We start from the raw sequence: 15,400 nt of genomic DNA, 5'->3' as shown, positions 1-15,400 counted from the left end.
TGTAAACTTTCACTCAATCCACAATAAAAACCTTAAATTAAAAAATAAAATAAAATAAATAAAAAAATGGACAGAGGACATGAACAAAAACTTCACCAAAGAAGACATTCAGGCAGCCAACAAATATAGGAAGAAATATTCATGATCATTAGCCATTACAGAGATCAATAAAAATAACAATGAGATATCATCTTACTCCTGCATTACTAGCAAAGTTCAACAAAAATGCTGGTGACAGTGTGCAGAGACTGGGACCCTTCTACACTGCTGATGGGACTGTGAAATGGTACAACCACCGTGGAAAACAGTATGGTGCTTCCTCAAAAAGTTGGAAATAGAAATACCACATAACTCAGAAATCCCTCTACTTGGAATATATCCTCAAGAAGTAAGAGCGTGACACGACTAGATATATGAACACCATGTTCACTGCAGCACTATTCACAAGAGCAAAGACATGGAGAGAATCTAAATGCCCGTCAACAGAAGAAAGGTCACAACATGGATGAACCTAGAGTGGAATTAGTCAATTACAAAAGGACAAATATTATATACCACAGCTGTAAAAAGTTAAGAAAATATTTCTTGCTAAATGAAACATTCTATGATGGTTACTGAAGGATGGGGGGATGGTAAGGGGAGGGAATTACTCACATGTTAATATGGGTGATGGAGCAGGCAATATACAACAAGAGGGAGGTTGGCAAAGGAAAGATGAAGGTAGCAGGAGACACCGGAAGGAATACAAGAGTTAAAGGAAATAGAGGTGAATATTGCTAACTGATGGTACATGGAGGGGATTGCAATCATTGTAATGTATATGATTTGCTAAATGTAAAACTGATGATATGCTCTGTAAACCTTCACTGAATTCACAATAAAAAGGTAAAAATAAAATTTCTAACTCTCTAGCCAGACTGACAGAATAAAACAATAATACAAATACAAATAATAGAAATTACAGAAACATTAACAGCCCTCTATCTACTAAAGGCATTTTTAGTTTAAAAGTCTGGCAAAATAAAACAAAACTCTAGCCCACATGACTTCATTGGCAAATTCTACCATACACTGAAAGAAGAAGCAACACCAATTCTATACAATTTCATTCAGAAAGCAGAAAAACTGAGAAAACTTGTCAAATGTTTTATGAGGCTAGTCTTACCTAATACCAAAATCAGACAAAGCTGGTACAAGGGGGGAAAATAAACCAAAAACACAAATCATTTTCTTTCATCATAAAGATGAAAAGTCCTTTAAAAAAGAAAAAGGTGATAGTGGTGTTGTTTATGTGCCGTTGAAGTCCGTTTTGACTCATAGTGACTTTGTAGAGGGTCTTCGAGGCTGTACATCTTTATGGGAGCAGAAAGCATCATTTTTCTCCCTCAGAGCAAGGGCATATAAAATCTAGCAGTATATAAAAAACAATATACCACAACTACTCGGTTTACTACAGGAATGCATAAGTGATTCCATATTCAGAAAACACACATACATACATCATACTAACACACTACAGAAAAAAACACATAATCATATCAACAGATAGAAAAAACATTTCATAATTTTTTAAAACTCAGTCAACACAATCTGTAAAATAAAAAGATTTTACTTGATCAACTTCCTAAGAATTGCAAACACCTGCTTTTTTTAAAAAATATTTTATTGTGAATTATGTGATAGTTTACATGGGAGAACATTAGCTTTACATTCATCTTATCGTATATCGTTTCATAGCTATGGTTACAATCCCCTCCATGCATCATCAACCAACCAAAGGGTATATACTACAAGCCTGCCCCTCGGTCGTCAGCACACAGCCCCTCTCCTTCTCTGTGTCTGAAGTCCCCAACTGCTCCATCTCTCCACATCATCGTCTCTGCCTCCATCTCAGACATCACTGCTTCTCTGGGTAGGGTCCCGCTCTCCACTCTTCTCCCTTCATGGTCCCAGGGATCTCCGCACCTAGGCTGAAAAGTTAATCACTCCCCTCCTTGCTACAAAATGTCTACCTTTACATTTCCAACCCTCACAAGCAGTCCTGATAACAATTATTCACTATTGTATCACAAGAGACCCATCCGCATTTCATTTCATCAGCCCCGCCTAGACAGATTGGATACTACTCAGTGGAGATTCTACCTTTCTTCACGCCCTCTGGATCTAGGCTTCCTCTTGAAAGCTTGTAAGCCAGTCATTTCTTGCCTTTGTAGCCCCCCCCCCCCCCCATTTTCGGTAGCCAATGTCCAAGTTGCCCATCCCTGTCTATTCTGTGTATGGAGAGGGTGGGAATGAGAATATGGAGAATGGGAAAAAGGAGAAACATTTGTTTTTTGAAAGACACTATTTTAAAAGTGAAAAGACAAATTATAGAGTGGGAGAAAATATTTGCCAATCATATATCTGGCAAGGGATTCATATCCAGACATAAAAAGAATTTTCAAATGTCAATAAGAAAACAAGCAAAAAATAAAAGTGGGCATAAGATCTAAATAAACATTTCACCAAAGAAACGCAAACCAAACCAGCAGCTGTCTAGAAGATTCCAACTCAAAGAGAACCTATGCTGTTGTTATTGTTAAGTGCCGTCGAGTTGGTTCCAACTCATAGCGATGCTATATAGACTTGTTGTTGTTAAGTGCCATCAAGTCAGTTCTGACTCATAGTGACCCTGTATAGAGTTTCCAAGAACAGCTGGTGGATTTGAACTGCCGACCTTGTGGTTCAAAGTCCAGTGCTGAGCCTTCAGCACCACAAGTAAAACCGCTCCTTGGGTGTCCAAGGCTGTGAATATGTACAGAAGCAGACTGCTCATTTTCCCCACTGCAGAGCAGCTGGAGAGTTCAAAGTGCTGACCTTTTGTTTAGTAACTTAACCCACAATATAGAGTCCACAGCACTGGGATTGGTGTGGCTTTTTGGTTGATTTGGGGAGGGGAAATGTAAGGAGGGACAAGAGAGAAATTACCAAGGGGCAGAAGAAAACTTGTAGGAATAGGTATGTTCATTATCTTGATTGTGGTTAAGATCTTACAAGTATACAAGAGGAGGCCTCAGAGTTCATAGACAAACAGAATTAAAAGACAATAGAGACAGAGATGATGATGTGGAGAGATGGAGCGACTGGAGACTTTAGACCCAGAGAGGGAGAGGGACAGTGTGCTGACAAATGGGGGCAGGCTTGTAGTGTATACCCTTTGGTTGAGTGATGATGCATGGAGGGGATTGTAACCATGGCAATGTAATGATATACAACAGGATGAATGTAAAGCTAATGTTCTCCCATGCAAACTATCACATAATTCACAATAAAACATTTTTTTAAAAAGACAATGGAATTTTTCCATAAATTTGTTGAAGCCCCCTCATATACATGAATGTCTATAGTAATTCCATCCATAATAAGCACAACTGTGAATTACCCAGATGACCACACATGAGTGAATGATGACACAGTCTGTGATATGTCCACAGCACGGAATACTATTCCACAGCAACAAGGTATAAACGGTTGGTAAATGTAGCAAGTTGAAATCGACATAGAATTATGATGAGAAAAAGATTATGTCTTGCATGATTCCATTTATATGGCACTCTGGAAAAAACAAAGAGTAGATACACAGAAGAGATAAGCAGCCATCAGGGGCTAGGTCTGCAGGAAGAGGGGCAGTACAAGAAAGGTTTGTGGTAAAGGAACAGTTTTCTACATCCTGAGGGTGGTGGTGCTACTGTGAAACTCACTGTGACGCGAATTTAAAAGTTAATAATAAATACCCCTTAGTCCACACTGAGAAGTTCTGGTGGCACTGCAGGTGAAGCATTGCACTGCTAACCAAAAGGTGGATGATACTAGCGGGGGGAGGGGGGAAGATGAGGAAGTCTGCTCCTGTGAAGATTTACAGCCTTTGACACTCTATGGAGCAGTTCTACTCTGTCCTATAGGGTTGCTGTGAGTCAGAATCGACTCAATGACAGCGAGTTTGGTTTGGTTTGGTTAATCCATACTGAAAGAAAGAAATGAATGGAAAAGACGTGACAAATCAATGCAGAATAATTCCAAGGGATGTGGGTCCTTAAGGAGTATTCGGGATCTGCTCAAGATGGAGAGTAATTCCCAGAGCCCTGATGGCACTGTGGTTTATGCAATGGCCTGATAACCATAACATTGGAGGTTCAAACCTACCAGCTGCTCCACAAGAGATAGATGAGGCAGTCCACTCCTGTAAGGACTGACAGTCTCGGAAACTCTAGGGAGCAGTTCTACTCTGTCCTATAAGTGGAAATTAACTCGTTGGCAGTGGTTTGGTTTGTGGGTTCTTTGGGGGCTGAATAGTGACTGCAGGGGAGGCACCTGACGAGCACTCCCACAGTCAAGTGATGCGGGTCACCACCGATAATGGCAAGTCACGTGGAAAGTCTGCCCCCTTGATGTTCCTGCTGTTGTTATGGAATGCCAATGACTCAGTTCTGACTCACAGCGACCCGGTAGAGGGTTTCCAACAAGCGCCAATCTTCCTGTTAGCAGCCTAGTTGTCCTACAGCACCACATGAGGGCACTTTACCCTGTGAGCTTCCTCCCTGAAACCCAGAACCCCAGTTTAATCATGAGAAAGACATCTGACAAATCCCAACTGAGCAACAGTTTATAAGATATCTGATCAAATCCAAGCCACCGCACCAGCTCAATTCCAACTAGGGGCTCTCCAGGACAGACTGAGACTACTCCATAATGTTTCTGAGGCTGTAAATCTTTATGGGAGCGGACTACTTCATCCTTCTCCCACAGGGTGGCTGATGGGTTTGAAATACCAATCTTTTGGGTTGCATCCAAGCACTTAACCACTGCACCAGCAGTGCTTCTTGATACTTGACCAGTACTCCTTCAAGACCAATGTTGTTGTTGTTGTTAAGTGCCATCGTGTCGGTTCCGACCCATAGCGACCCCATAGCGACCCTGTAAGGGTTTCCGAGGGTGTAAATCTTTACGGGAGTAGAAAGCCTCATCTTTCTCCCGTGGAGTGGCTGGTAGTTTCGAACCGCTGACCTTAAGGTTCGCAGCCCGATTCGTAACCACTACGCTACCAGAGCTCCTTAGGTTCATCAAAATACACGGAAAGTCTAAGAAAGTATCAGACTCAGAGAAGGCTAAGGAAACATGCGGACTAAATGTACTATGAATCCTGAATGGGATTGGGAGGCAGAGAAAAGACATCAGGGGAAATCAAAATAAAGGATGGAGCTTAGTCAGTAAGAATGTATCACTATTGGCACTATGTTCATAGTGGAGACCTGAGGCCCAGGCATGCTTTCCTGACCAAGTCAACACCCCAGGCCCTGCCCTGGAGGTAGTTTTTCAAGTAAACCATATTGTACAATATTTTTGTGTTTTTCTTGTGCTACAGTTAATGGTATTCAATTTACGACTAACAGATTATGAAAACCCAGTTTCCTCTTTAGATAGTCTGGCTTTCCCCACCAGTTCTTAGATGTTCTGCATTAGTGTCAATTTCTAATTCTGTCAAGGTGACTTTAAAGATACTTTATAACAATTTCTAAATGCTTTCTCCCATTTTAAATAACTGTTTGCCCTATTATGAGGGGGCTTCAAAAAGTTCATGGAGAAAAATTTCATGATCTTTTTATTCTATTTTCCACAAATTTTTTTGAAGTCTCCTCATAAACTAAAGTCATCAACAGTGTCCTCTGTTAATAAAACCCCTGGTGACACAGTGGCTTAAGTACTGGGCTGCTAACTGCAAGGTTGGCCATTCAAATCCACCAGCTGATCCTTGGGAGAAAAATGAGCCTGTCTGCTCCTATAAAGACAGACAGCCTCAGAAATGCCAAGGAGCAGCTGCCTTTCTTTCACTATAAGTCAGAATTTACTTGACAACAGTGGGTTTGGTTTTCTGGGTCCTCAGTTAAACCATATTAGCAGACGACTCATCACCATCCTTACAGTCACTTCCCTTTTGTCAGAGAAGAGCAGCACTCAGAAAAGCCACAGTGTTCCTCTCGACTCCATCTCTCTTAGAAGTGACATAGCAGTGCTGCAGTGGGCTGGTCCTCCTGGCTGGCAGGAAGCAAGTAGGTGCCCCCAAGTCCAAGGTAGACATGCACGTGGGCTACTGCCTCGGCAACTCCACCAGCTCACTCCACAACTACCAGGCAGTTACCTGGAGCTGGAAGATGCTCTCTGCAGACAGGTCCAATCCAGACCAGAAATTCAGAACCAGCCACTGGCCCTCAGCATTGTGGACCCAGTTGGTGGGTGCTCTGCCAGCCCACCCCACACACCCTGCCCCTCCAGGCTACATCAGTTCAGCAGCGGGTGCCCTGGCATGGTGCTTCAGTAGGAAACATTTCTAGCAACCTTCACCAGGCCACCACGCCATGTCAATCACTGGGCCGCCTGCCCTGCCCACCAAGGCCCTGTAGGATAGTATCCACTTCCACAGTGCTAACTCTCAGTGCAAGACAAGGAGCAGGGCTGGGGGGTGAGGGGTGGTAGCAGCTGATGAATGGTGCCAAAACTCGGAGGGATGGCCCTGCCATAAATAACATCAAGGACACAAGTCATGCTCAGAAGGCCAGACCTGCCTGCTGATGGCTGCGGAAAAGCTACGTTCCAAATGACAATAAGAGGATGGAGCCAGCCTGCTGAGATGTTCGATTCTGATGCCATTACCTGCAGCCCAAAGCTGTAAAGAACTGGACAAATTGCCCCTGGTGCCAAGAAAAATTCATACGTCCCCGCGGCCCCCCCCTCAAGCCCATGGACTCGCAGTACCTGGACAGAACTGGGTTGGCACAGCATGGCCTAGGGAAGGAGCTATAGTTATGGGGCCATAGCCCAGCCAGCACCCACCCCCACCCTGAGCTCAGCCAGTCCAGTCATTCAAATTGCACAAAGGAACCGTTTCTGGCCGGGACTCCAGTCGGAGACTGAGAGTCAAAGGCGCACTTCATAGGTTTCCCCGTCCTGGGCATTGTCAGGCCCTTCCCCTTTGAAGCCTCGCTGAGTGATTGAAGCTTCAACTTTCTGAGGGGCAGATAGCACCGGCCCCGTAATCTGACTCTAAGCTGTAGGATAAAGGTAGTTTGTTTCCTCTCCGTCCATCTGTCAACACCTCCTCAGTAATTAGCTCTCATTATTACCAAGGACCAGCCTCCATTAGGTTATTAAATCAGAAAGAATACCGGGGCCCTGCATCTGTCAACACCCTGCCTGGCGACCTTCGATTCATTGAATCCTCTGTCAGTATCGGTCTTGGGAAGCGCCCAGGCGGGCACCGAGGCAGTGGCTTCAAAGATGCAGGCCCAAGAGAGGAATTCTCAGGATTCAGCTGCGGACATGGTCAGCCATCCTAGGAGGGAGTGAGGGAAGGCGCTGCAAAGAGCCTGAAGGAAGGTACTTCCTGAGCCCGCCTCCTCCAGGGAGCACACATCCAATGGCATTCTCACCACTCAGGCACCCACTCAGGCACTCAGCAGACCTTGGCCTTGGAGAATGAGGCAGGGCAAGGGCCTGTCTCCAACCCATCATCTGGAGGGACCAGCAGACAGGCCGTGACCTTGGTTGTCAGAATTGGCAGTAAGGCTCAAAGCGACTCCTGGCTCTGCTTTGAGAGTGGACAGGGAAGACACCCAGCTGAGTGAAGGATGGTGTTCCAGACTGCCAGGAGCCTACCCAGAGCTCCACACCCCACAGAGACACCCAGTCCCACTGGCACGGCACCCTCCATTAGCCGGGGATAGGAAAAGCAGAACTCCAGTTTCTGTGATACAGACAAGAGCAATGCCATCTTGAAGCCCTTAGAAGCAAGGTAACCCTAGCCTGTCCTGGGCCTAAGCCCCTCACTCTTCTTGAGGGAGACCAGTCAGCTGGCCCTTGAACCTGGAGGACTTGGACACATCAAATTCCCTGCACCTACACTACTGGCTAGTCTCAGCTACCCCTGCCACAGATCAGCAGTCCTAAGTGAGGAGAGAGCTCAGGACTGGCTTCCCAGGGTTGGCATCCTGGGCCCCTGTGGGCCCTTCTCCCCAAGCCTACTGGGTCCCAAGCATCCCCAAAGGCTGAGTAACAGTGCCCAGGGATCCCAGTGGGGCTGCTGGCCTGTGGTAAATTGAGCAGCACCCAGTCAAGTGCCCACCAAAATCTGGGAGGCCCCACCAAAATGCAGTGGTCAGGGACCCATGTGCCGGTCCCAAGCGGAGTCCCTACTCGGCATTCTGCAGTCCCCTATCAGCACCCCCTCCTACCAGCTACTACCAGACTGTGGAGTCATGGGGTCCATTTCCAGAAGACAAAAGCATGGATCTTTTCCTTCCTCAATGGTTTCGGGAAAAGCTACCGACCGGGGTATGAAACACATAAGTTGTCAATCTGCCTCCCCGCTCCACTTCCCACCCCAACCCCCGGCTGGAAGGGCTTCCTGCAGCTGTGGGCACTAAGTTGATGCAGAAAGGCCACAGGCTGCCCTCAAGGGGGCTAGAGGAAATGCCAGAGAGAGGGGCGGCTGGGCAGCAGGATGGGCGGCAGAGGCTCTCAATAAACAGGCATCTCACGCTCCAGCTGGGGCCGTCTGTCGCCTCAGGAGTCTGGGTGGGGGTAAGGGGAGTAGCAGGGCAAGCCCAAGATGCCTGGCAAGGAAGCAGGAAGGAGCCAAAAGGAAGCCCAACTAGGGCATTTTTAGCCAATCTGCCCAAGGTACTTCCAGGCAAAAGTAGGAATCTGACCAGTGAGGACTCATGGAAAAGCTTGTTGCTCACTCTAAAGAAACTGTGGTCATCCTTGGGTGCCAGTACCTGAGGCCCACTTCTGCCAAAAGGCCTGATCCTGGGGGACTAGCTGCCCAGTCCCCCATCAGGAGAGCTTATGCCAGGCACTGACAATGGGCTCAGACTATGCCCACAGAGGGTACAGGATGGAGGCCAACCCATGAGAGTGGACACTTGGGAATAAGGATGTGCCCACATCCCCTGAGCAGCAAATGCTCAAGCATTCTTGGGAACCAGGTCCCACTTGAGAAAAAACCCAAACTCATTGTCATCAAGTCCATCCCAACTCATAGCAACCCTATATGACACAGCAGAACTGCTCCTTAGGGATTCTAAGACTGCAAATTTTCATAGGAGCAGACAGCCTCATTGTTCTCTTACAAAGTTGGTGGGCTTGAACTGCTGACCTTGTGGTTAGTGGCCCAATGCTTAACCCACTGAGCCACCAGAGCTTCTTCCCACTTGGAGCAGGTGTGTTCAGGTTTACATGCAAGCTGACTCTATGCACTGTGTGTTATTCACACAGGTGTGCAGTTAACACGTAGAGGTGCACAAGAGGCAGGCAGGTAGGGCCTTGAGGGAGCACACACGCATACTGCAGGGTCTGTATACACGTGTCTGAGTATGCAGTGAGGCTTTCAGGCCAGCCAGCACTGTTAATCACTGGACCTTGAACCCCACTGCATAGTGGCCCACATCCTCTGCTGGCTGCACCTGCACCTTAGGGCACCTGAATTACACCTACAGCAGGAAAGCATCGTAGAGACTGGCACGAGACACCTGGGGGCTCAGAAAGCACTGCAGACACACCCTGATCCTGGTGGCCAGCAGCACTGCGGCTGAACACACCTTCTTCAGCCAGATGTCATGGCCACTCAGCGGCCAGCAGCTGAGTCCGTGGAGACCCGCTTGCTCCTTGTCGTTGTTGCAAGGTATTGTGGTACTGCAAGGCACTTCTCTCACTGAGAGACTGACATCCTCACAGCCCAGGATAAACAGCTCCATCTCCATGCACACTTGTACACTACCTTGGTGAGTCACCCCAATGCCCTGGGCTCCAGGCACCCTAGTTATGTACTCAGTGTTGGCTGTATCAGACGCTCAGGTACCACACTGCTGAGACAGAAGTCCAGAGGCCCTCTTGATTGACTCAACAGGGCCCCCAGAAGAATCTGGCCTAAGGATGAGCACCCACTACTCCCAGGCTCTGGCCCTGGGGGCACACTGCAGGCTAGGGCTCTTCCCACACTCTTAACCCAACCCAACCCCTTGTAGGAAGAGAGTATGTCTCCAGTTTACAAATATGGTCCCAGCTGTTCTGGAGAACATGCTCTGCCAGGCCCCAGGAGATAGAAGTGACCACTGCAGGAATTGGGTAACAGGAATGCTGGGCCCCAGTGCATTATCCCTTACTCACAAGCAGCAAAATGTTCCTGACACTATACAATTGGAAGATGAGTGGGAGTGAAAGGGACCCTTTCCCTACCAGATAACCAGAACTTATAAAGCTAGAGAACTGACTGGAGACAAACCAGATCAATGGAGCCCTGGTGGCAGAATAAGCATTGGGCTGCTAACTGAAAGGTCAGCAGTTTGAACCCACCAGCCGCTCCTACGGAGAAAGATGAGGCAGTCTGCTCCTGTAAGACTGACAGCTTTGGAAACCCTGGGGAGCAGTTCTACTCTATGCTGTAAGCCACAATGAGTCAGAATCAACTCAATGGTACTGGGTTCTAGACCAGACCAGGGAGCAGGAAATAGCACTGGAATATGTGGCAGGGACAGCACTTAAGACTGGTACACCGAGGATGGCATTCAGTAGAGGATACTGGCTGGTACTATTGGGTGTCCTATGGAAAAGGTGAAATCAGATTCTCTGAACATTGAGGACTCAACTGTTTATGCTGTGGAAAACACAAACCCCCAAAACACATCAAGAATTTCTCACTCATGTTAAACATCCAAAACAGATGGGTGCGATGGGGTGAGATGAGGAGGGGGCTCTACTCTCTGAGGACAACAGACCCCTCTGTCATTCAAGTGCAATTACAAATTGTTATTGCTAGGTGCCATCTAGTAGGTTTCAACTCATCGCCACCATATGTACAACAACAAAACACTGCCCGGTCCTCACAACTGTTATCCACCCCATGGAGGGTCCTCTGCTTTTTTACTGATCCTCAATTTTACCGAGCATAATGTCCTTCTCCAGGGACTGGTCCCTCCTGATGATCGCCACCTCACTTCTAACGAGCACTCTGACTAGACTTCCTTCAAGACAGGTCTGTTCATTCTAGAAGCCCAATCACCAGTGGATTCAAGATAATAATGGATAAAATTTCGTGAATATAGGGAAGGAACACTTCCTTATATCAGAAATAAGAAGCGTCCTGTGATAGGCGGCACCCCCTCACCCAGCACCCAGGTTCTACTGTCCTGACTCAGCAGCTTACCCCCAGACATACCCTGACTCCTGGGACCTGGAGGGCCTCTGCCAGTGTACATGCTCCTAATAGCACTACTTAAAGGTGCAGAAAGAGAAAGCCAGCGCCTCTACCTGGGGCATGCTCCCACCGGCACCCACTCTGCCCCCTTGGTGTGGTACCTCTCCACTCGGCATGTAAGGGGTACCCCCCCTTCTCAGAAAGGGACAGCCCGATGTCCAGGGAGGGCCACCATTCTTGTCCTGCAAGACAAAGTGTGGTGCAGTGGCTTCCTTTGGCCAAGGCTGCATGTTGTTGTTGTTGTTGAGTGTCATTAAGTCAGTTCCAACTCATAGCAACCTGGTACAGGGTTTCCGAGGAGCGGCTGGTGAGTCTGAACTGCCAACCTTTCAGTTCAAACTGACCTTGTGGTCCAGTGCTTCATCCTACAGTGCCACACCAGGACTCCCGTGGCCACATAGGTGACACAAATCACTCACAGCTCAGTGGGTTCTTTTCATGACTCTGCACTCTATCCACTTAGATCCCTGAGGGACTGAGTAGTTGAGATGCTGGGGCTTTGATACTCCAGCACAACCAGGCTCATCCTGACTGGTACAAGGGGCCAGCATCTCTAGTGTCTGGCTCCTGCCAATGAGCTTTGGTCTGTTTCCAAAGCTTTGCTGTTACTGAGGCAGGAATGCCCACTGAGTGATTACCGGAGTCCAGCCTGGGCCAAGCACTGCACAGGCATTATGTCAGTCAACACTTCCAACCACTCTGTGAGGTGGAAACTATTTGAACAGCTTAGAGGGGCTGGGTGACGCCAAGAACCCTGAGGTGATCAGTACAGGAGGCGAGATGAGATGGGACTGAGCTTAATTCAGGTTCTTAACCCCAACACTGTGGACACTCTGAAGCAATCTACCCTGGCCAGAGCATCTACTCCTCCAACTTTCATGATACAAAGTATAGTATTGTATACATACAGCAATAGGAGGAGGAAGCTCATTCTCCATGCTTTCAATAATTCTGGGGATAGAAAATGTTTAAAAACTCATATGCATGTAAAAGACCAGAGAAGAATTGATGTCTCTGAATTATGGTGTGGTAAAGAATATTTGAAATTAGCATGGGCTTTCAGAAGAACAAACAAATCTGTGTTGGAAGCAGTACAGCTAGAATGCTAGGAAGATGTACTTTGGACATGCTATCAGGAGGAATCCTGGAGAAGGATCTCATGTTTGGTAAAGCAGAGGGTCAGTGAAGACCCTCCATGAGACAGAGTGACACAATGACTGCGACCATGGGCTCAAGCAGGAAAGACTGTGAGGATGGCACAGGACAGGGCAGGGTTTTGTTCTGTTAGACATGGGGTCGCTATGAGTTAGCACTGACTTGATAGAACCTAACAATAACAACAACAAAACTTTTAAAGTCCTGATGGGTGGCACAAATGGCTCGTGCTCAGTTGGTAACCAAAAGGTTGGCGGTTCAAACCCACTTAGCAGAACCACAGAAGGCCTGGCAGTCAGCTTCCATAAAGATTGCAGCCAAGAGTACCCTATGAAATGGTTCTATTGATTAACACACAGAGTCACCATGAGTGGGAAACGACCAGATGAAAGAACAATAATCACTGGCAACAACAGAAAAATCACGCTATTTCCCTGTTGTACTTTCAAGAGCGTTTTAAAGCTAAAATCTTTAATCCATCTGCATATGTGCTGGTATAAAGAGGGAGGGAGGCATCCAGTTTTACTATTTTCCAGATGTCTGACCAGTTGTCCTAACTCCTTTGATCAAATTTTATCCCCATTAATTTGAAACCATGTAGTCCCAGTGTGACTTTGTGAGTTAATGCGCTGGACTACAAGGTCAGTTTGAATTGCACAGTTTACAGTTCAAACTCACCAGCTGTTCCTCAGAAACCCTACACAGGGTTGCTATGAGTCTGAATTGACTCTATGACCCTTAACAACAACAATTTGAAACCAGGAATGCGGTTGTTGTTATTATTGTTATGTGCCATGGGGTCGGTTACAACTCATGGTGACCCTGTACAGGGTTTCCGAGGCTGTAAATCTTTACGGGAGCAGAAAGCCTCACCTTTCTCGCGCGGAACAGCTGATAGTTTCGAACTGTTGACCTTAAGGTTCGCAGCCCGACTGGTAACCACTACGCTCCCAGAGACTGGGCTGCAAACCACAAAGTCCATAGTTGGAGCCCATCAGTCATTGCATGGGAGAGAAATGAGGCTTTCTATTCCTGCAAAGATTATTTTAAAACTTGGAAACCCTATAAAGAGTTGCATGTGGAGCAATGGCAGCTGGAGACTTTAGATCCAGAGAGGGAGTGCTGAAGACCTGAGGGGCACGGGGGAAATATTTGCATGGAGGTGATTGTAACCATGGCAATGAGAGGATATACGATGGAATGAATGTAAAAGTAATATTCTCCCATGTAAACTATCACATAATTCACAATAAATCATTTTTAAAAAAAAGTCGCTCTGACTCAACGACACTTAACAACAGCAAATTTGAAACAAGGAGTCCTGGCAGCAGTGCATTAAGCACTGGGCTAACGAAAAGGTCAGCAGTTTGAATCCACCAGCCTCTCCATGGGAGTAAGATGAATAAGTCCATTTCTGTAAAGACTAACAAGGCTCAGAAACTCTAGAGCGTTCTACTGTATCCTACAAGGTTGCCATGAGACAGAACCAACTCAATGGCAGGCAGCTTTGGGTTTGGGTTTTTTAAATGCAAAACAACATCTTTAGCCTGCAGTCTACACTCACTTTCCAGCTTTATTTAGCTCCATTTAAAAGTTCTCTATCCATCCCTGTTCTGTCACACCAATGTCCAATTACCTTAATTACTGCAGCTTTACAGTGTTCCAGTATTTTACAGGCCCTTGTGCTCAGTGTTTCCTTTTATATGATTTTCCTTGAACACAGGTGCTTTAAAAACATTCCCAGGAAGGTACAGAAAAGGAGGAGGAATAGAAACAGGAAACTTAGGGAGGAAGCGTGATAAGGGATGTTACACTGAAAGAACTACAATCTATGACTTGAAACAAAAGGTGTCTGAACTGTTCAATGGAAATCGGATTTGCTCTGTAAACCTCCACCCAATTCACAATACAAAAAAAAAAAAAAAAAATCCCATAGTGCATGCCATGTCCTACCTTCAGAAAAAGAAAACCTCTGGGTAATTCCTGAGGGAGGAGCAGACGGGATGAGCTACCAGGTGGCAGACACTGTACCCCTCCTATCCCCTGCTTGCTCCTGAACACACGTGCAGGCCCTACCAGATTCTGTTGCTCCCTTGGAACATTAAGTGCCCATCTTCTGGGTGCTCTGCCTACGGCCATGCTAGCTCCTTGTTCACTCATGACCTGGAAGTGAAAAATTGTTCAAGGGACCCTCCTTTCTCTCGAAAGCAGCATAGCGTCTTCTGCCCTCTGTGCTGCCTCTCCTGAGGAATGGGAAAACAGCTGAGTAACACCAGCCAGAAGCATGGCACCACTGCAGGCTAGGGATGAACCACTGTAGGCACTCCCATCTATGATCAAGTATTCACTTGAGATCTACTATATTGAGACGGCGCGAGGCAGCAGAGGCCAGCAAGATGGGGCAGGCCAACTGGGGGACAGAGAGCCACCTACCCCAGAGATCACCCCAAGCTCTACTGACAGAGTTGTGGTGACAGCACAAACCCAAGGCCTCAGTCACTGATACAAAACTCACATACAAGGCAGGGGGGAACCAGTCTGTCCTAGGCCTGTAAAAGGAGGGTCCAACAGAAGGGTTAGGAAAGGTGGAGAAATGGAACCCAGAAACATAGGACACAGGGAGGAAGTAAGATAAGGGATGTTACATTGTGGGTGCTATAATCAATGACATAAAACATAATGTATGGGAACTATTCAATGGGAAACGTATCTGTTCAGTAAACCTTCAACCAATTCACAATAAAAATGTTACAAAGCTCCTTTAAAATAGGGCCCAGAAGTGAGTGATGAAGGGGGCTGCACCCTGCTCTGGAGGCGCATCAGAGCAGCCTAGCCCAGTAGTACTGGTGCTGGGCCAGAAGGTCATCTGACCAAAACCAACACAATGTGTTTTCTTCTTCAGCTTGGTTGTTTTACCATCAATTATTTAGCTTTCTAATAGCAGCGTCCCACCTGTTT

At 46.7% G+C, this 15,400-nt stretch overlaps 1 protein-coding gene across 1 annotated transcript in view; it reads right to left on the bottom strand.

Moving 5' to 3' along the window:
- The window catches only part of GNB1L (guanine nucleotide binding protein (G protein), beta polypeptide 1-like), a 64,307-nt gene extending 54,513 nt beyond the window's left edge, over positions 1-9,794 (bottom strand). Inside the window, exon 1 of the mRNA XM_006875847.1 lies at positions 9,594-9,794. Within this exon, the coding sequence (XP_006875909.1) occupies positions 9,594-9,794 (201 nt within the window). The remainder of the gene's footprint in view (positions 1-9,593) is intronic.
- Positions 9,795-15,400: the final 5,606 nt, after the last annotated feature.

Source organism: Chrysochloris asiatica, unplaced genomic scaffold (genome assembly GCF_000296735.1).
Source record: "Chrysochloris asiatica unplaced genomic scaffold, ChrAsi1.0 scaffold00340, whole genome shotgun sequence".
Classification (NCBI taxonomy): Eukaryota; Metazoa; Chordata; class Mammalia; order Afrosoricida; family Chrysochloridae; genus Chrysochloris; species Chrysochloris asiatica.
This window is presented reverse-complemented; position numbering and strand designations above follow the sequence as displayed.